At 36.1% G+C, this 21,275-nt stretch overlaps 3 protein-coding genes across 5 annotated transcripts; 2 read left to right on the top strand and 1 right to left on the bottom strand.

The window, feature by feature from the left end:
- Positions 1-269: 269 nt before the first annotated feature.
- On the top strand, positions 270-2,624 carry LOC129317944 (protein EXPRESSION OF TERPENOIDS 1-like). Of its 2 annotated transcripts, XM_054962382.1 has the most exons (3): positions 270-1,334; positions 1,852-2,175; positions 2,265-2,624. In XM_054962382.1, exons 1-3 carry the CDS (start codon positions 791-793, stop codon positions 2,303-2,305), a joined length of 909 nt encoding a protein of 302 aa, XP_054818357.1. In that variant the 5' UTR covers positions 270-790; the 3' UTR covers positions 2,306-2,624. The 2 variants fall into 2 exon arrangements, with proteins under 2 accessions (XP_054818357.1, XP_054818358.1); XM_054962383.1 differs by having other exon boundaries at positions 1,852-2,624.
- Positions 2,625-10,119: 7,495 nt separating this feature from the next.
- On the top strand, positions 10,120-17,520 carry LOC129318047 (V-type proton ATPase subunit a3-like). 2 transcript variants are annotated; one of them, XM_054962552.1, is made up of 16 exons: positions 10,120-10,406; positions 10,732-10,776; positions 11,371-11,493; positions 11,565-11,672; positions 11,946-12,056; positions 12,141-12,314; positions 12,427-12,564; positions 13,006-13,113; positions 13,261-13,368; positions 13,501-13,649; positions 14,587-14,740; positions 14,836-14,996; positions 15,088-15,294; positions 15,380-15,563; positions 15,735-15,749; positions 15,881-17,520. In XM_054962552.1, the coding sequence occupies exons 1-16, from the start codon at positions 10,266-10,268 to the stop codon at positions 16,151-16,153; spliced, it is 2,199 nt and encodes a 732-aa protein (XP_054818527.1). In that variant the 5' UTR covers positions 10,120-10,265; the 3' UTR covers positions 16,154-17,520. The 2 variants fall into 2 exon arrangements, with proteins under 2 accessions (XP_054818527.1, XP_054818526.1); XM_054962551.1 differs by having other exon boundaries at positions 15,666-15,749.
- LOC129318048 (cysteine proteinase 15A-like) lies at positions 17,282-20,300 on the bottom strand. Its single transcript, XM_054962553.1, has 4 exons — positions 19,800-20,300; positions 19,569-19,684; positions 18,636-18,882; positions 17,282-17,835 (listed from the first exon to the last, which is right to left on the bottom strand). Exons 1-4 carry the CDS (start codon positions 20,257-20,259, stop codon positions 17,552-17,554), a joined length of 1,107 nt encoding a protein of 368 aa, XP_054818528.1. The 5' UTR covers positions 20,260-20,300; the 3' UTR covers positions 17,282-17,551.
- Between the last annotated feature and the right edge of the window lie 975 nt (positions 20,301-21,275).

Raw genomic sequence — 21,275 nt, 5'->3', positions numbered from 1 at the left:
GGATCTGAGAAAGTAGCAGCGGGTTTTCCGGGGAAAAGACGAATAAGCAAAAGCTTGTATTCTGACACGTGGAAACATGGTGTCCATTGGATGGTCAAAACGCCAAGAGATTCACTCATTTCCATCGGCTGAGATTTTTCGAAAGAAAAGTGGGTTGTGACTGAGGGAGTGATTGGCATTTTCACGTTCACCCACTTGCATATACTCCCCGTCTGTGTCTCACACGCATATATAACGTAAGCACTTGTACTCCGTGACTGAGTCTGGGACACACTAGCATCCCAGAACAACCATGCCAGTGTGTCTCTCTGCATTTATGTAAGTGGAAAGTGAAGAGTTGGTAATTACTTATACTGTATCGTATGGTAGTGTTGCCGAATGCAGTTTCCATGACGGCGTAGCAGACGCTTGCTCAAATTTCGTGCATATGTAGAGTAGAGCTAGAGAATTTGGAGAACTCCAACACGACCTTATCCTCCTCTCTTACCGTCCTTCATTTTTCTTTTCAAGCATCTCGATTAGCAGTTGACACTCCACACTGAAAAGCTGCAAAAACCCACACCACGAGATCGTGTACTTAGACGCGCGCGATATATACTACACCCTCGCCGTAGTCAGTGAGCCATAACCCGCAAAAAAAGCGAGTTGGGTCGAATAATTAAAGCCTCTATATTGCGCTTACTTTGTAAGCAAACCAATTGAAAACCCGAAGGCAATTTTTAAGACTCCGGAAGGTTCTCTTTTCTGATATGGATTTTGCGTCTGAATTGGGGACTGCTATAGCTTTTGGATGCAAAAAATGGCTGACTGGTTCTCTCTAGGTGGAAAACAAGGTCCACAAGCGAAGGTAGAAAAAGGAAAAGAAGATAACAGCAACAGCAATTGCCTATTCTTGTTGAGGGACGAGGAGATCTACAACAACAAGGGATTCGAGATATGGACGCAGTCTTATCACCATCACCCAAATCAATCCTTGAACAACTGCTTCTCTCTTGGGGTGGGTCCTAGTTGCGCGAACTTGTTTGATGAGTCAAGGAGGTTTGGATTGACGGTGATGAGGTCTGGGACTCTAGGAGGCGGCATGAATTGTCAGGACTGTGGGAACCAAGCGAAGAAAGACTGTACACATCTTAGATGCAGGACTTGTTGTAGGAGTCGAGGGTTTCAGTGCCAAACCCACGTCAAGAGCACTTGGGTTCCTGCTGCCAGACGTCGCGAGCGACAGCAACAGCACCTACAGCACCAGCAGCTTCACGGAGATACCTCCAAACGCCACAGAGAAACTCAGGGTGCAGCAGCTCTTGCTTGCATTCCTTCACCAATCACCACTACAGGTAAAGTTTGTAGGATACATGATACTAATTAATACAACTGTTATTTGCACTTGAGAAAAGGTTCGTGGCGTGAAAAAAATCTACTGGAAAAATTTGTTTGCAAATCCTTGAGAGGTCCAATAATACTGACGAATTTTTCAACCCTATGACTGTTGAGTCTAGCTATCTAGCTGGTACAGAAATACATGGTAGTAAGATCTTGAGGAATTTCAGTCTTGTATACGACTGTTGCCTAGCTACTAACCAACCAATTATCGAGTTGCGGAATTTCAGTCTTGATGAAAACGAAATCCCACTCCCTGGACGCCCCTTATCTAGCTTCTGTTTTTCAACTCTTTATTCTTCTCTATCTCCTCACTGTTCGTGAGCAAAACCGACGAAATTAAGGCTGATCTGATTTAATCCTGTTATACTCTATAGATTTGAACGTCAAAAACCTATGTCTCAATTTTCCACCCCGGAAAAACGAAGTCCAACTGGATGATTTACAGCTAATAATTTCTTTGTGGATTATTAGGGTTGGAACTGGGACAATTCCCTCATGAACTGAACTCACCAGCAGTATTTCAGTGTGTGAGAGTTAACTCAATGGACACACCAGAAGAACAGTACGCCTATCAAACCGCTGTGAACATCGGAGGGCATGTTTTCAAGGGAATCCTATACGATCAAGGTCCTGATGCTCCTTATAACGCAGGTGGTGATCTTAGCTCCTCCACCGCAGCTGATGCTGATCAGAACCTGAGTCTCATAACGGCCTCAACCACAGCAGCCCCGGCCAGCGTCAACCCGTTTGATCCTTCACTCTACCCTAATATCCCACTTAATACTTTCATGGCTGGTACGCAGTTCTTTCCACCACCAAGATCCTAAAGATGTACGTGTCTCTCATTCTCTAAGGGAATAATATCATGTTCTTGTGTTGCTTAGCTGAGAAGAGTCTTCTCTTGTCAATGACTCTGGAATATTGAGTATATCCTGGACATGAGCTCTAAGCGGCTGGAAGAATTTAAGAAAATCATTATGGCGAGATGATTCAGGGCGCGCGAAATAGGGGTGTTTGTTTTGTTTTGTCCGAAATTCAATTCGGATTTTCATGGACTATTCTGATCTTTCGATGACTCACTTTTCAATCCAGAGGATTTTTATATTTGTTGTGAAAGAGAGTTTGTTGGTTGAGTGTATTTTCTTTGGCAGTTTTCAGATGTGTGCATTACATTTTCTGGATGGCTTCATTTCTTTGTTGTACTTTTTTTCCCTCTTATTTGGGTTAATATTGAGCGTGCCTTCTGGTCGGTCCTGAATTCAAAACCGCTTTTGCCCGCTTCTCCGTTTGCTTGCCGGATCAAAATAGTAGAACGAAATAGGTTTCGTGTTTGGTTAAGCATATATATGTATTTTTATATTTATTTTTATTCCTCGCACGATTTCTGGAGAGAAAGGGCAAGGAACGGACGGCCCATCTTTTTTATTATTTCATTTTTAATTGTTTTCCTGTCTCCCATGCATTGACAAATGGCAACACTGGCCGTCCCAGTTCAGTCCCAAAAGTGAAACACAGTATGCCACACTTCCTTTATACCTTTTCCTCCCCCATATCCGTACAATTGTATCCTCACGACTTAACGTATAACTGAAGATTTCCAAGTAACATTTAAACCCGGTGCTTGTCTGAAAACGTAAATTTTAGCCACAGTAACAGACATTCACGCTCCCAGAACACCGTGCCATTTCCATATATTGTTGGAAAAAGGCTACTTATTGGGCTGATAATGTTCAATGCTTCAGAAATTACGTGCATGTGATGTTTGTTCTATGCACATAAATGTTTACTGCTGCTATTGTTATAGGAGAAGCTACACAGACTTCTGGTTTAATTCATTAATATTGGGGACGAAAAATCTGAAACTTTTCACAGAATTTCCTCATTTTTGTAATAACTGGCCCATAACATGTGCTGCGCTACCTTCGGCTGATAGAGACAGCGCACAGATCATGTAGTCACTCTCTCTTTCATCTTCTTGTATATTTATAACTTTTTATGAGCGTTTTGCCCCCACTTCATTATATGATCCTCCTCCTTGCATTGCAAAAATGTTTATGTTCATTACGTATTTTTATGTAACAGGAAGTCACATGATAGTCTCATTCCATCCTTCGCCTCCAGTAAATTTTGATTCGACAAATTTACAGTCCATGCATACAATTATATTTGAAGCTTGAAGCTGATACTATATATCATAGAATGAGTTTAACGAGTATATGATTTCAGCTTAGGACAGAAGCTTACCTATCTAACCCGATTTGTGAGAACGAGTAGATCCAAATTGATCCGCAGTTCCCGTCAAAAGTTCGCCCTTAAACATGTATATGTTGATTTTAATGGATTTATTGCCATTTATATTTCCCTTTTGGTTAATTTTGTTAACTTCTCTTGGTGCTTGTAAAACGTTGGTTGACATTGTACCCGCCTCTTAAACACACGTCATGGCTTTAACTTGCATTTTGAATTAGTAAACTTTGATGTTTCTCCCTAGTTTAATTAATTAGGTTTGAACAATATGTCAAATATCACACATTTTTGTATAATATACTATTTACATACATCAATACACACACACACATATAGCTAGATGATAATTTATTATATACAAATAGGTCATAATTGATTAAATACGATTCTTCTGTTAGGTCCTAAATTGACAAGCTTTGTAATAAGTCTTTAATGAGCATGTTAGTTTCAGATTTAACCTTTCTATAATATTATTAAATGGATTTTTTTGGGTCATCAGTGATTAAATTAATAGACCGTTGAAAATGATTTCAATGCAGTAATCAATAATTACATCTTAAGTCCACTCGATATATATGTACCCGCCGACACTAGCTAACTGCTGCCCTTGACCTTGTTATCTAGCTAGGAATTTATGGGTTTTAGAGTACAAAATATTGGTTTTATGTAGCTATTATCAGATGATAAATCCGGTACATAGAAGCTATGGATATGTGATTGTCAACTAAATAATAATGGCGATCTTTTTTGCTTCGTCACATTATGAATTAGACTCTACAATAAACAAATAGTATTTGATTAATGAAAGCACATCAAGTGCTAGAAATGATTGATCACTTGTGGATTTCAATTTCAATTGGCAGTTGACGGTTCTCACTCTAGCCATAGGCCTGTATAGGATTCGGGTTATTAAGGTTATTTTAGAGGTGCGGATTGAATTCATATATATGTGTGTGTGTGTGTGTGCAGGAGCCTGTCTAATGGTCAAACAATATGCTAACTCATCCAAATAAAATGCATGTTATACTTGTTATTTTGTTTCTCTTTTACAGGCGCTCAATTAATTGAGTGTCCAGAGAGGGGCACCATGTCATCAATTGCCTAGTGCCAACCATTATGCTGTTTCACTTGTGCCGTACGCGTGCATGGAAACTGAGAAGCCTTTTTTGGGCGTTGGCATCTTAACATACACTCCCTCGGTCCCAATTGTAGTGCGCGACTATTATTTCTTGTATTGTGTATTAGAGGAACAACTCTCATTCGAATTTCGATTAATTAAGTTCCTGTTCTTCAACAACAGAGATCCCTATAACACAGTTGGTTTATCCGAACCGTCTTTTCAAATTGTAAACTATCGAACAATTTATTATGATTCTGGGCAAAACACGCTCGCACGCACGCACGTGCATGCCACTATTCTGCACATACGAGATGGGTTCAACGTGTCAATTATTTGATACCCGTGTCCTACCATTGTCAGGAAGAAATTGACTTCCCTTATCTCCAGAATATAGACATGCATCGCCACACAGTTAATTCATGGGTGACAGCAGCGATTATTTTTATTCGTTGCTCCGATTAATAACAGTGACAGCAATAATAATAAGAAGCCAATTAATCCCACAAGTCTGCGATAATAATAAGATGAGAAGTGTAGAGCACCGTAGATCCAAACCACAAAAAAATTGGTTTCAAAGCAATTTGTATTTTCAGGGTTCGTATTGTCGAGTTGAAGTGATGGTTCAGAAGAGGGGAGTCTCAGGGACCATTTCATGTCGACCAGGCCACCGGACAATGTTGGGGAAGGTTTGGTTCATCCTTCTGAATAATGTCTTGTTTTTGTGCAGAGTTAAAAAAAATTGAGAAACTTTTACAGCACTAGAGATATAGGGTTCCCTAAGATGATGACGCCCTATAGTGTTTGTGCAATGAATGGCATCACACATAGCCTCGTAGGTGATGGCCCCCGCCATGCCAATATTGACAGCAACTTTTTTTTTTTTTTTTCAATTTCCTCTTTTTTCCTGGGCAAGTCATGTCTTGGCGATGAGTTTCTGATTAATTAGTGATAAATACTGCGAAGATGATTATATATGAGATTATTTAAGGGAATGCAGTTTTTAACTGCTGGATTAAAATAACTACTAGTTCTAACTGCCGATACTTTATTCAATTGGTAAAGGAGTTGTATCTGTTAAATTAAAAATTTAGTTATAGTTTTAAGATTATATTATCATTTGTGATAAAGTTTACGTGTAAAAGAGTCCTATCTCGACTCAATTTAGATTAATCTAAATTCTTTTCAAGTTATTTTGACTTGATGTGAGGATAGGTTTAGGATACTAAATGATCAGTCGCGCAAGAATAGTTGTTACATGCAATTGTTTTTCATACAGATATAGTAATCTTTAATAATATCCTTATTTTACCTTTATAGTGTGTGAAGATTGTTTCCTTAATTTAACTTGTGCTTTGGTGGTGCAAGGGATGTGTTGAAAGTTCATATCAATTATGGATTCAATCACGGTCTTTCATCCAATTTGGGCCCCACTGATTTTCATGCTTGTATTCTTATTTAATGGAAGCATAGTTCTCCACTTTCTAAGTCATTTCTCTTGCGTCGCGTCTGCTTAATATGAATCATAATGATCAGAAGTTGACACTAACTACGATTGCTTCGTGTATAATTGTTCCTTCGAGCTAATAATTGACATAAACGAAACCAACTTCCAGATGACCAAGCAAACCAACTTATATTATGAGAATAAAATAATTAGAAACATTTTTAAAATAAAATGTCAGAGATTAAAAAGGGGTCATGTCAGGATCAGGCTTCGGTTTTCTGTAGGCCCAAATAAACAGCCCATTTTCTTTTCACTTTTTGTTAAACTGGTTTTGGATGAACATTCCAAGTTTCCAATAATCCCAACCTACGGTCAGGTCCAGCTTGAACCATATGCTAACGCTAGTGTTGTCTGTTGACCACTTATCTTTATCATTTTTTTTTTGGATAAACTTATCTTTATCATTTCGAACGAGAGTAAGAGTACCGTGCTCCGGGTTTTTTTTGGGCCTGGCCCATGTATGTTTATGTGTATTGCTCGTGAACCTTGTTTCCTTTCTTTTCTTTTCGTGCTCTGGGTTTGTGGAATAGGGATGCAGATTCTCTCCGTTCTCTCTTACAATGCATTTCTCACGCCCAATCTCAACCATTCATTTAATTGTTATTTTAATTTTATGATATGAGATTATTAATTATGACATTAAAATTAATAGGTTATTCATTATCATAACTTAAATACTTTTGAAAATAAAATCACAATATTTATTAATTATAACCATTAAATAAATGATATATTTATTTTAATGCTATAATTAGCAACATCAAACTATTAAATCAAAAAAATAATTAGATGAATGGTTGATATGAGGTTTGGAGGGGATTCAAGTCTGAATAGAGTCGTTTACATACATGCATGCATATATATTGCACAGATATACTAATATAGTAGACATCAGCGGAGATGGTCGCTGTGTTTGTAGAAACCCAGTAGGCTTATTCCATACCTAATTTTGTTCTGTGGTCAATATAGGTAGCATGATGAACTTCCAAAAATAAAAAGAAAAGTTAAACTCCCACAAAAAAAAAAAAATTGGAATCCCTTAATTCTTTTTTCATACAAGAGCAAGTCAATTCATTTGTCACTTCAAACTTCTCTCATGTCTTAAGATTGATTTCTTCATGAATTGCACTTTTTCGCACAGTAATCTTTCAACTAATGAAAACTAACATGATTATTTGACAGGACAATATAATTTTCAAAGCAAAAGAAATAATTTTAAAAAAATCAAGAAAAGTTTCACGGTTGATTAAGTTTAAAGTATCCCTGGATATTAATTTTCTTAATTACATGATACCATGAAAGAGGCAAAGATCTTGGAAATTAATCATCCAATTCACCACGACAGTAGTTATAGCGAGTAATACTATTATAACTCATCCCACGACAAGCTTTTGCAATAATTAGTAAACTGATAATGGTAAAGGAGCGAATTTGAATTCAGTGGTCTGTTATAGTCAAGAGGCAGAGACTGGATTCTTAGTTCAAACAGCTCATAATAATAAAGTACATCTCTTTGTTAAAAAATATAAAACATTTTTAATTAAATTTTACCCTCAATAAAATAATTAGTTATTTTTAAATTAATCTTATCTTTTAACATTTACCCCTATTAAATACCCCATAATAAATATAAAGTTATTATCAATAGGAGTACTTTAAAAAAAAAGTTAATAATTACACATCAAAAAAATTAAAAATATCTTATATTTTTTAATATCTAACTCCTCCAAAAATGCCTTACATTTTTTAATAGAAAAATCATATGATAATTAATTATATTTTTTAATATCCAACTCCTCAAAAAATATCTTATATTTTTTAATAAAAAAAGTATATGATAATTAATTTTTGTGTGTGTGTAATATGTTACCAAAATAAATAAATATTTTTTTTTTTAAATTTTGTCTTATCGATTCATGACATAAAAACAATCATCATATTTACAATAAGCATTTTAAAAATTTTCTTCTCAATATAAATTATCATATTTGTTGCTTGTAGAGGCATCATCAAAAATAATGAGAAAAATTGGATTAATTTTTTTTTGAAATTTTCTAACTATCATTCTAACACAGCTATAGAATTTTTGAAAATCTTTGAAAGACTTAACATTTGCTAAAAAGAAAAATTATCCAAAATTAACATTTATTATGACTCGATGGAGCACTATCTCTCATTAGTCATGGTTACTCTAGAAGTCATCCCTTATTTGGTATTATCAAAAAAATTAGATATCACACTATAAAAGATTGGGTGGTTACCTCTAATCACATTTATAGAGAATAAAATAAGTGCGCATATTTGTTAGCTCACCAGACAATACAAAACAACTTTAATATTACAATTTCCGATATACCTCACAATACTATAGTAACCTCTTGACATTAGACATGGCTAGATCTAAAGAGTAAAATTTTTTAATAAAATTGTAGACGTCTTAACATTAAACAAGCTAAACATATCAAAGTTGTCTGTAGTTTAAGAAGCTTTATTGCTGGTTCATTTAATTGATTATTTAATTCTTTTAATTAACAAATTATGACAAATTAAACATATAACACAACGATAATACTCAAGTGTTGCATAACTTTTGTTATTGGATCAAATTATATCACAATAAAAAATCAATTCATGCAAAGAATTTCAATAACTTAGTTGTTATAAAAAGAAGTAACTTTTTCTATAAGAATATCCCAGCTATAACTTAACTTCTAAAAATAGGTGATTATTAAAGTTTAGATAAAATTGCTTGTAAAAAAAGTTTAGATAAAATTAAATTCTATTAATATTAAATATACGAGGGGTCAGAAATATATAAATTCTATATTTTATTAAAAAAATTTAAAATGCTCCCTTAGTCCCCTTGTCTCCCCTCTCGATTATTGTCCGCCTCCACGTTGTAGTTTAATTTGTATCCCGAGATCATTGTATGAAAACTCAGATCAGACCAGTCGGTTTAACTTATGAGTGTGACCCAAGGTCAACCTGAGATAACCCAACTAACTTGGTAGCCAGGTTGTTGGGTCATCCGGATCACTTTTTTTTTTTGAAATTATAAAAACTAAATAAAAAGTAAAAAAATTAGCTTGAAAATTAAAAAAGTGAAGCAATGGAGGGTAAGGCCATTAAACTAGATTTCACTATCTGTAGTTTGAACTTCAAATAGAAGGTTTAATTGTAAGTTAAAACTTAAAAGATTCAGCATCCTTTTAAGTTAAATGTGTCTTAATTGTTTTAATCTTTCATTATTTGCTATTGTTTATTTGTCTAATTGTTACTTAGCATTTATGAATTATGACTATCATTGTTGATGATTTTAGTGTTAGCGATGATTAATTTTAGACTTTTTAATGATTGAAAGGCTGTAAATTGTAATTGTAAGAATGAATTTTTAAAAATTTATATTTTATTATTGTTAAACTTTTAGATGGTTGTAATTCTATAATTATTATTGTATCGTACCTTGTATTAGAGATTAACATTAAATTTGGTTGAATATTTTCATAATTAATATCTTTTTATTTAAATTATATTATTTTAATTATGATCGATTTGCTTTTTAGGTTAACCCCGATTCAACTCAAGTTGAACCATTAACCCATAATTTATTGGCTTGTTTAATAATTGATTCGGTTTTCAGCATCCTGCTAGAGACACATTAAAATTGAACAGTGCAACGGCAAGCCGTTACATCTGCAATTTTTATAAGCAAGATGCGCCCATGCCATGCTACGTGGGTGAGGATAGAGGAGAGAAGGCCCCAACGAAATTTTAGACGGTCGCGACGCCACGTGTCGCATAACACATGCGTGTGAAGGCCACGGCAACGAAAAATGTATAAATACGCGGAGAAAGAAAGCGGCCTTGGAGAAAATTTTGAAGCGTCTCCGAGTTCCGAGAGGCCGAGTATTGGTTTTCCGACAGATTCGAGCGATCAAGCAATATTCACACACATTTGACATTCCGTGGTTCTGCATTTCTTCTTTTAAAATTTTTTGAACATAGTTGGAGGAGATGACTGATGGAGGATGCAGTCCGACGATGGATCTGTTGCGGTCGGAGCCAATGCAACTAGTCCAGCTCATCATTCCGACCGAATCGGCTTACCGAGCCATCTCTTACCTAGGCGATCTCGGCCTCTTTCAATTCAAAGATGTATTCCTCATTTCCTTCTTCCATTCTTCACTCTGCTTCCTTTTCCAATTTCTTTTTTATTTCTCATCGCTGTCATTTTGGATATTATTAATACTTAAATCCTCTCAGTTTGCTATCTGCTTTGATCTTTTTATAGAGGGTTCTTATTCAGTTCTCCAGTCATAATGTTTTTTTCGTGAATCTAGGTGCTGTCGGTTTAGTTCATCCATGGACTTTTGTCATGATGTGAACATGTATTCTTGTTTTCGGTCTGCTGTCTGTATCGTTATTCACTTATTTTTTTTTAATTAATTCTTTGATGAACTTTTATTCATGGATTTTCCAGCTTAATGCAGAAAAAAGCCCATTCCGACGGACATATGCTGCTCAGGTGCCTATACGATCTCTGTCTCCTTAGTTTCTGTTATATATATGTTGACTACTTGCATCGTTCAAAAAAGAAAGTAAGAAAGAAAAGGAAACGGAAAGAAATTAAGAAAGAAGAGGCAGTTTTAGCAGAAAGCTGGAAACTATGGAATAATAAAGCACACGTACTAAACATATGGTTTAACATCTACGGGGATTTCCTCCGGCAATATATTTGTATAATTTATATCAGTAAGAAACCAGTTTCATTGCTCATAATGCAGATCTTTCATGATCTAAATTTATAATTTTTCAGCTGATGTTTTTTAAATAAAAAATTATCTTTGAATAACTAACAGTTAAAAAATTGTTTTCATTTGAAATTCTGCATATTTTAAAATATTTATTTTAAAAAAGTAAAATGTTGTAAGTTCAAATTGGATCTCAACGATCTAGAGGTGATAAGTTCTTAGTGCTGAATGGTTATACTAGGCGTTATTTTTAAATCAGTGCACGCACTCTAATTCTTACTATGATACACACGAGAATTATTCTTGGAATAAACTGCTAAACTGGACATTTCCCTCTTCTGTCAAAGCTTACCATTTTTACCATACAGATTAAAAGATGTGGGGAAATGACATGCAAGCTACGGTTCTTTAAGGAACAAATGGCAAAGGCTGGCGTATCACCCTCGACAAGGTCAATGAGAGACGGAGAAGTAGATCTGGACTATCTAGAGGTTGTTCTATGTTTCTCTCGCTCTAGATATTTCTGTGCCATGTAATGAAACATTTTGTTTTTCATGAACAGGTTAAACTTGCAGAGCTTGAAGCTGAGTTAATTGAGAATAATGCGAATAATGATAAGTTGCAACATAGTTACAGTGAGCTGTTAGAGTATAAACTCGTTATGCAGAAGGTATGGCTGTCATAAGTTCGCCATGACCACCATCGTCAACTTGAATTTGATAATTGAATTTTGAAAGCTTTGATTCCTTTCTCTGGCTACCTTGTTCGTGATTATAATCATCATGTAAGATGTTTTAGTTTTTTATTTGTAACAGTATCTCCATCTCCCCATGTACAAATAGTTAGTCCAGGTGCATGCATATACTAGCATCAGAAGGGTCTATTTCAGTTTAATTCCAATTAGCCCGGTGTTTTCTGCTCTTTCCTTAATGTTCCATTTCAGGTTGGTGAGTTTTTCTCTCCGGCACAAAAAAGCGCAGCATCTCAACAGAGAGAGCTTGGAGTTCAGAGCAATTCCGAAGGGTCAATTGACAGCCCATTATTACAGGAACAAGTACAGCTTTGTATTTTCTATTTATTACTTCACATTCTTTTTTTCTCTCCTCTCCATGATGCCTAGAAAAATCATATTCTGTAGGAGATGACAACGGAAACATCAAAGCCAATCAAACTGGGCTTTATCGCTGGCCTTGTTCCAAGAGAAAAATCAACGTCTTTTGAAAGAATTTTATTTCGTGCTACTAGGGGTAACTTGTTTCTGAAGCAAGCCATGATTGAACATCCTGTACTTGATCCTTTGTCAGGAGAGAAGGTGCCAAAATTAGTAGTTTTAAACCTCTGACATCTTGTAGAAGTGGAGGTTCGTGTGTGCGTGTGCGTGCGTGTGTGTGTGTACATAATTCACAAAACCTGTCTTCGTCCAGGTTGATAAAAATGTGTTTCTTATCTTCTATTCTGGAGAAAGAGCTAATAGTAAAATTCAAAAAATATGCGATGCCTTTGGAGCAAATCGTTATCCTTTCACAGACGACTTGAGTAAACAATTTCAAATGATTACAGAGGTACACAGTTTTCTTTTGGATTTCTCCCTAGCTTCCTCTTCTTTTATATGACTATTTCACATCCTGTGGATATCTTTTCCTCTCTCTCTCTCTCTCTATATATATATATATTGTGTGTGTGTGTGTGTGTGTGTTTTAGTTGGGTGAACAGAGTTTCTGATTGAGTTGAGTAAATTTGAGACTTGTGTTACAGCGAAAGCAAGTGAGATAGATGGGAAAACTTATTCTATATGGCACACGCATTTCCTGTTTTGTTTCGTAATGAAGGTCTATGACTGTTGGGGAAATGGTTCCTGTATTTTGTGGTGAAGGAGGAGACTAGTTTGAAGTTCAGAAGAGACTTCTAGAGTGACATTAATTAGCTTGATAGGAGTGTCTACAAGATTATCGAACTGATGCCATGTTTTTGCTTATAAACAAAGTTTAAGTTGCACTTGGTAGGTGTCCGGAAGACTTTCCGAATTGAAGACTACCATTGATGCTGGATTGCTACACAGGAGCACTATATTGCAGACAATTGGATATCACTGCGAGCTGTGGAGCCTTCTGGTTTGTTTAGCTCTTTCAATCTCGTATGCCTAGGGGCTTGCTGATAAAACACGTATTTTATGTGCCCATTTGTCTCGGTTTTCATTACGCTGCTGAGCTTCATTAATTGAACCTTACTTCAAATGTTTCTTAAATTTTGATCAACAGGTGAAGAAGGTAAAATCCATTTATCACACTTTGAATATGTTTAGCATCGATGTGACAAGGAAATGTTTGTTCGCAGAAGGTTGGTGCCCTGTTTTTGCAACAAATCAGGTTTGTTTTCAACGAATAATTTTACATGTAATAGTGCATCTAAAACCTAAAAATATTTTTCTGCGGGTTCGCAATGTGAAAATATGTTGTCGGTTGATTTATCTGATTAGTTTTGAATTTTATGCTTGGCAGATTCAAAGTGCATTGCAGCGAGCAAGCATGGACAGTAACTCACAAGTTGGCGCCATATTCCAGGTTTTACAAGCAAAGGAATCACCACCTACCTACTTCCGGACAAACAAATTCACTTCTGCTTTTCAAGAAATTGTAGATGCTTATGGGTAAGTCACTTTAGGATCAACATATTCATCTCAGAATTCTTTTTTTTTTTTTTGGGGGGGGGGGATTTCATTTTGATATAATTCACGTTCTAGGCTGTACTATTAATATGAATCAAATCCAATGTAATATCTGTCCGACAATGACAACTCTGTGTTCATATTAACCATGAAAGATATGTAGATTATAATGTCAAAATTTTAATCTAGAGTAATCATCGTAACATTAAGTGACAGTTAGTAGAGAACTGAAATATACTGTTCGTTTATATGTTTTTTCTATAATGCTTTTAAAGTTTTTTAGTTGAAATAGCTTTTACATTTTGTATATTCTTAACTAATTTACTCAACTTGATGATTTGTAACTTCATCCTACCCCATTTACATTATTCATCTTTTCTTTTGGACCTCGTATGCTTGGATCACCTAAGGAGAGAATGCCATCACATGCCTGAATGCTCAAAACATAGTCTCGTTAAGTGATGCTTGAGCGTACTTACAGCAAGCTAGCTCAGTCCTTTGAGAAACAAACAGTAGTAAACATTATGGACGGTGGAATTAGGGGAAAAAATGTTAAAACTGCTAAACTTGTCAGCCTTATCTGAAGTCAGTTCACTTTAATTTCCGACAAAAGAAGACATGTTCTCTCACTGAATTTATATAATAGAAGGAATTCCTCCATAAAGTTCAATTTGATCTTATATGATGTTGGTGATATATGTAGATTGTATAATTTGTATTTATTATGGGACAGAAGCGTAATGATGGAGCCTGAAGTTGTCTGCAACCTTACAGGGAAAAACGGCCTTTCTGTATCCCTACATCATATGATTATCATTTTAATTAGTGAATTTTTATGTTCTGTTGCCAATTCATTTTTTTAGTAGCGTGATGCATTCATTGTCAGCCTAGAACTCAAATCTATTGGTAATATTGACAGAATTGCCAAATACCGTGAGGCAAATCCTGGTGTATTCACAATCATCACATTTCCATTCCTTTTCGCTGTTATGTTTGGTGATTGGGGACATGGTACATGCTTATTGCTGGCTACTTTATATTTCATTACCAGAGGGAACAAATTTTCTAGTCAGGTACTTGACTCATTCATGAATTTTTATGTCCATGCCAAAATGCTTCCCCCCTTTTTGATGGGTGCATTGGCTTTACTTCTTGTTGTTAGTAACAGAAACTTGGGGATATCGTAGAAATGATTTTTGGTGGCCGCTACGTTATAATGATGATGGCACTGTTCTCAATCTACACAGGATTGATATACAATGAATTCTTCTCTGTTCCATTTGAACTATTTGGGCCATCTGCCTATGGATGCCGTGATCCTTCATGCAGGTGATTATTATCAGTATCATTCATATGACAAATAACCCCCCACCCCTCGAGTGACATTCCGTGAAAGTATTGTTTATTATTAATTTTGCAGGGATGCTGGCACAACTGGTCTGGTTAGAGTCCGAAGAATTTATCCATTTGGTTTGGATCCTAAATGGCGCGGTACAAGGAGTGAATTGCCATTTCTTAACTCCCTAAAGATGAAGATGTCAATCCTACTGGGTGTAGCCCAGATGAATGTTGGAATTATATTGAGTTACCGTAATGCAAAATACTTTGGAAATGACATAAATATCTGGTAATAGAAGGAGATTGCATCAAGTGTTAATGTCGTCAGTTTATGTGCGCAAAGTAACAACTTAATTTACTTAACGTTACTTCAGGCACCAGTTTATTCCCCAGATGATATTTTTGAATAGTTTGTTCGGCTACCTTTCACTCCTCATAATCGTTAAATGGTGTACTGGATCTCAAGCGGACCTGTATCATGTGATGATATACATGTTCTTAAGTCCAACTGATGATTTGGGTGAAAACCGGCTCTTTGTAGGCCAGAAGCTCCTTCAAGTAAGAAAGTTTAAATACTGATTTCAATATTGTTCTTTTTTCCTTCCTTTTCAGCTGTGATGAACCGATGTCACGTCTAAAATATCCTAGTTTTTATTCTAGCTTGTGTTGTTATTTTTGGCACTCATTGCTGTACCTTGGATGCTATTCCCACAACCCTTTCTCCTGAAGAAGCAACATCGAGAAGTAAGAGCTAGCCTATGTTTATACTTCTCTTTTCTTTTTGTTTTTTGTTTTTCTTTTTTGGTTGTTGGGAGGGGGGGTTCTATTCCACTGCTTTCGACACTCAACATATCGCTAATGACATGTTCTGTCAGAGACATCAAGGTCAATCCTACTCTCTGCTTCATGCCATCGACGATCCTCTTGAAGCAGAACCACATAGTGACACCGAACATCATGAGGATTTTGATTTCAGCGAGGTGTTTGTGCACCAACTTATACACACAATAGAATTTGTTCTTGGCGCAGTATCCAACACAGCATCATATTTACGTTTATGGGCTCTCAGGTATGTAGTTAAAACTATGTTGTTTGTATATGTATACTTCAACGGATGCATAGTGACTACATTCAACAATGCACATTAGACCGGGTTTCGATAAACTTGAAGTTCATGTGTGACAACACCTACATGGACCTTGCAACCCGGTCAGACCCTTCAGACAAATCTGGCCATATTAAAATGCCCAAAAGCTGAGCATAATTTAGGTTCAAAGAAACCTTGAAATGAACGACATAGAGCAGCATATCTACAAGCACCTCCGTCTGACCCCAACCCACAGCACTTTTATCATTGTGATTAGGTCTCCATATCCAGACTATGGCAAATGGAAATCTGTTTATGCCATTGCATGTATCTGGATTCTGTTCTGAGGTGCTGCAATGCCTTAAGTAGAAGAATGACAGTGTCCGAGGTTCATGTTAGTTATATACACACATCCAACTCTCTCTCTTTACTTCTTTCTTTTAACACTACTTGCAATAAATCATTTACAGCAGAATATTTAAATTCATGATAGCATTAAAAAAGGATGGTAATACTCAACCGCATCAAAGGTTAAACCACCTCGCTGATGTCTTGTCCATTGTCTCCGCAAGTTTATAGGTCTTGGCTTATTAGCCTAACCTACGACTACGATATGCTTCATCTGCGACTCTTTTCTGTGGGGCTTAGGAGTCAAATATCTTCCTATAGCAAATGCACATCAGCAATACTCCAACGCTCTAATTTTAATTTTTGTTTTTTGTGGTTGTTTTCAGCCTAGCTCATTCAGAGCTGTCTAGTGTATTTTATGACAAAGTTCTACTTCTGGCATGGGGGTAAGCTCTTCGCAGTAGTGTCAGCAAACACATTATTTTGCCATCACAAAATTCCTTCCATGTGTTTCTGTGACTTGTGCAGGTTCAACAACATATTCGTTCTCATTATTGGCATTACTGTTTTCATATGCGCCACTGTTGGTGTGCTGCTGATAATGGAAACTTTAAGTGCGTTCTTGCACGCTTTGAGGCTTCACTGGGTAGAGTTCCAGAACAAGTTCTACGAGGGAAATGGTTACAAGTTCTGCCCATTTTCATTTACTTCACTTAATGAAGAGGATGAATCATAGTTGCCGAATGCCACTTTGACCAAGTATGTCAGTTTGCCAATAGTGGAGCCTGGCAAGTTTCAAGAGGCTACCACCCCTAGCTACCCTGTCTATACTTGTAGCATGTTCGTCAAATGTTTGTATAAATTATGAGCAGACCATATGGTTCCATACAGGAGTTCTGGTACTATTAATATTGCAGAGGATAACAATAGGTGGTGCAACCGATAATTAGAGTTACAAAGTAAACCCAGAAACCATAAAAGAACATGAACGGGGCACAATTTCCAGTTCCTATATAGAGGATAATTATAAGGATATGAAACTACATTTTGACATATTTGCTATTTACACAAACTCCAAACTAGTAGTTGGGGCAGGAACTAGTAGACATACTTAAGAAGAGTGTGCAGAAGTACTCACAGCAGCCACGCTTGAGACCATGGAATCCACTCCACACACGTTACGACCTCTGCAGATTTTGTAATACCCATTCTCTCCCCAGTTGGCTCCCCATGAATTCTTGATGATCCAGTAGGGCTTTTCCTTGAAGCGAATGGGGGCATAACCGGCAGACCCGTAGCCCACCAGAAGAACCCCGTGATCCAAATGCTTTCCGCATATGTATGGGCATGAAACGCCGCCTATGTACGTCTGCATAAAAACTGCATTGATACCAACTGCGCAAAACAAAGTAAAAGTCAGTGTTATTCTAATTAGGCATTAAATCGTTTCGAAGCCAGAAAAAGGTAAAATCTGATACGTAAAGAATAAATAAATAAAAGTTGTTTAGTTTGTTAGAGGTGGTTAGTTAGGTTCTGTTTGAATAAAGGGATGTAATAGTGTATCTAAGAGATCCCAAGTGTAAGTTAGAGACTAAGCATAATTTGAAATTTGAAATATCAGGGTCTGCATGGTTTCTGCTTTTAAAAACAAAAAATCATTTGGTAAGTGTTTTGAATTCAAACGTTTTCAAAACTGTTTTCATTTTTTTAAAAAAGTTAGAAACAATTTAAAATTGCTTTCAATTCCTTTTATATTTTTAAAGCACATTATATATAACTATTGTAAATTATTTTCAGTTATGGTGAACCACTATGAAAGGCCATCATCATTAATCATTAAAATTGTTTTCAAATTAACATAATCAGATGGATTCTCATTTTGCTTTGTTTTGAAAGACAACTTTTATTTTAAAAACAAAAATGAGAAAAAAACGAAACAAGCCCTTATTCCCTTTATTTTCTATCCTCTGTTTCTCTTTTTCTCTCTTCTCCCTCGTCTCTCACTTCTTTTTTCCCTATTTCTCTCTTCTGTTTTCCCTTCTTTCTTCCTCTTCCCAACTTTTTTATATATCAGAATCAAATTATGCATCATTCACATTAGCAACCCTTAATGAAGGATCGTAGTTTTTTTCACTTCTAAATAATTTCCTACGAGGAAGTAAAGGCCGTTGTGTTATATCACAAAAAGTAGCTACCTGCAAGAGGGCCATGCTTCACCAAATTTGCAGCAATTTGATCTTCGTCCATGGAAATCACAGAGAAATTAGCCACGGAAGCAGCAATTTTGCTTTTATCAAATTTGCAGGTACCACGGTCTGTTCCCGTGTAAGGATAGTCTTCTTCTCGCACCAGCCCACCGGCCTTGAGAGTATATTCGAATGCAGAGGTCATCAACCCACCGTTGCAGCCTGCATCACATGCTCCAGCTTCTTCTGGATCACACTGAAAACATTGACATGTTACATCATGATGTTTGTGTAAATCAATTTTCACGAAATTAATTCCCATGCCAATAACTTCTTTTAAAATGACGTGGCCCCATACCATCTTATGAAAACAAGATGGAGTCATGTGTCCTCCGTTTTCTTTTCCTAATTAAACCCCTGCCTTCTAAATCAACACATCAATTTCAGGCCAAAAAAAAGAACAAAAACCCATCAACTGCCTACTGCGTATGCTTCGCATGAAGAGACCAAAATTTTTACATGAGATTAAAATTTTCAATACAATTGGATCAATTAATCAATTAAATTGACAAAAAAGATGGAACGCTTCTCTTCGCATAAAAGTCAAACTCGCCAAAATAGCAACCCGAGGTGAAACTGAGCTCCAATAATTTATCAGAAACACCGATATAGAAAATATCCTAAGAAATTCATCCAAAAAAAAAATTCAGAAAACTTTCCGTTTATTACTATATCTACAGTCTTCAGAAAAACAAAGCGACTGATTCACACTAAAATGTAATAAATGAAGTTACTATTGCAACCAGATTATCTAAGTCAGGAAATGAAACAACGAATCATCCTACCCTTTTCTTCTTTTTCCACAAAATATTCCCTTGAGAAACCTAGCTTATGCAGAGGAGAGCATGGCCGCTCTAAACGTCAAAGAGAGGTGAAACAAACCTCATGGTCGCAATCCACTAGCTGTTGCTCACTAAGGCTCTCAAGCTCGCCCGTCGCTAGAAAATGAGCTCCTTCCAACGCCCCTGTGGTGCTAAACGACCAACACGATCCACACGCTCCCTGATCAATTCAGCCCAAAAATTAACCATTTAAAAGGTAAAATATGAAAAAAGAAAGAAAAACAAAACCAGCCTAAAGCCCAGGAGAAAATCAAAGCGTCGATGTATACACATGCCTGGTCCTTGACGCCGGTGACTGCTCCACGATCTCGCCAGTCGAAGTCCGTAGGAAGATCGTTTGTAGGGAGGATTGGAGCCTTTTGAGCATCGGCGGGAAGACGAAGTGGCTTAAGGCCGAGGAACTGCCGGCGAAATTCCGAGGGAGTAAGATCGGAAAATTTTGTGATGCCGTGGACGGCGGATGGATCAAGTTTCTGGTGTAACCTAGCCCGGCGCAAGTTAGCCTTGAAGACACCGAAACGATAGTCGTGCTCCTCTCTAGTAGCGTAGATTTTGCCGAACTTGATTTTGAAGGAGGAGAAATGGTGTTCGGCGTTAAGCAAGTGATCGTCGTTGTCCGTCACCACTTGCCGTATCAGGAGATCATCTTCATCGTCGATGCCCTCCGCCGTTGCGACCGCGGCTGATAGGAGGGAAAAGAGCAAGAGAGCCAATAGCGAGTGGCGGCCCATTGGAAATACGCAAGGGGAGGAGGCACTGTGAGAGAGATAAGCCAGTGAGATTTTTTTGTCAGCTTTAATAAGAAATTCCCAGAAGGCGGCAAAAACATTGTCCAATAAAATACCGACACGTGGTTCTTTATTACTGGTTTCGTGCATCAAATACGGAACTCGGGGTTAGGAGGAACAGGTGGACTAGCTATCGCCCAATGGCAACGTAACAAGGTTTATCCTCTTTCCCAATGATTTATTTTTCAGAAGAAAGAAATGTATAATTTATATTTATAATTATAATTATAATTGTATAATAATTATAGTCGAATGCATACTGTAGATTTAGTGCTTTACAGTGCTCATCTAGTTTTGCTTCTTTATAATGAGGGCATCGCAGTGTAAAAAGGAATATGTGAGTTTTATTTTTTTAAAAAAAAGTATATGCAGGATCTACAATAAATAAAAAATTAAATATGAAACTTATAATAAAAAAATATGTGTACGTGTATAACTTACAATAAAATAATAAATTGTGAAAAAAATGTGGTTTTGCAACTTAATGGGAGATTTTTTTTATTTTCAGAATTTTAATGTATATAAAATAATAGGTTTTAAATAAAATAATTTATTTCTTATATTTGTGACATGTAAAAAATAATAAATTGTAGAATAAAATAAATTTTTATTTACATTTTCAAGAAAGAATGTGAATAAATAAATTAAATAAATATAAATAAATTCTTCGTTTTAGTGTTTAATTTTACTTTTATCTTGATATTACCATTTTGCCAGAAAAACTCAATATCACAAATATAGAGATAACTACACCATTCACAAATTTTATAAGGTTGTGTTTGGTTTGAGGAGAAGGTGGGGGAAAGGAGGGAAGTAATTTTTAATGATCTCTTATTTAATTTAGGAGGAAAAGTGAAGAAAAATATTAACTAATTTATTATTATATCCTTATATTTAAGCTCTGTGTTTTTTAAGTACTCCTTGTGTAAATTAATTTTATACCTTAACCCAAATTACAC

Source organism: Prosopis cineraria, unplaced genomic scaffold, assembly GCF_029017545.1.
Source record: "Prosopis cineraria cultivar Desert tree isolate PC_DT_omini unplaced genomic scaffold, ASM2901754v1 PC8, whole genome shotgun sequence".
Taxonomy (NCBI): Eukaryota; Viridiplantae; Streptophyta; class Magnoliopsida; order Fabales; family Fabaceae; genus Prosopis; species Prosopis cineraria.
This window is presented reverse-complemented; position numbering and strand designations above follow the sequence as displayed.

Excerpts from the sequence above, each read along its gene's own strand:
- LOC129317944 (XM_054962382.1), top strand. The coding sequence starts at position 791 with ATGCAAAAAATGGCTGACTGGTTCTCTCTAGGTGGAAAACAAGGTCCA. Across the intron at positions 1,335-1,851 it reads TTCACCAATCACCACTACAG|GGTTGGAACTGGGACAATTC; the intron begins GTAAAGTTTGTA and ends GTGGATTATTAG. Across the intron at positions 2,176-2,264 it reads ACTTAATACTTTCATGGCTG|CTGAGAAGAGTCTTCTCTTG; the intron begins GTACGCAGTTCT and ends TGTGTTGCTTAG.
- LOC129318047 (XM_054962551.1), top strand. The coding sequence starts at position 10,266 with ATGACTGATGGAGGATGCAGTCCGACGATGGATCTGTTGCGGTCGGAG. Across the intron at positions 13,369-13,500 it reads CTGTTTTTGCAACAAATCAG|ATTCAAAGTGCATTGCAGCG; the intron begins GTTTGTTTTCAA and ends TATGCTTGGCAG. Across the intron at positions 15,750-15,880 it reads TGAAGAAGCAACATCGAGAA|AGACATCAAGGTCAATCCTA; the intron begins GTAAGAGCTAGC and ends ATGTTCTGTCAG.
- LOC129318048 (XM_054962553.1), bottom strand. The coding sequence starts at position 20,259 with ATGGGCCGCCACTCGCTATTGGCTCTCTTGCTCTTTTCCCTCCTATCA. Across the intron at positions 18,883-19,568 it reads TAGTGGATTGCGACCATGAG|TGTGATCCAGAAGAAGCTGG; the intron begins GTTTGTTTCACC and ends CAATGTTTTCAG. Across the intron at positions 17,836-18,635 it reads GAAGCATGGCCCTCTTGCAG|TTGGTATCAATGCAGTTTTT; the intron begins GTAGCTACTTTT and ends TGTTTTGCGCAG.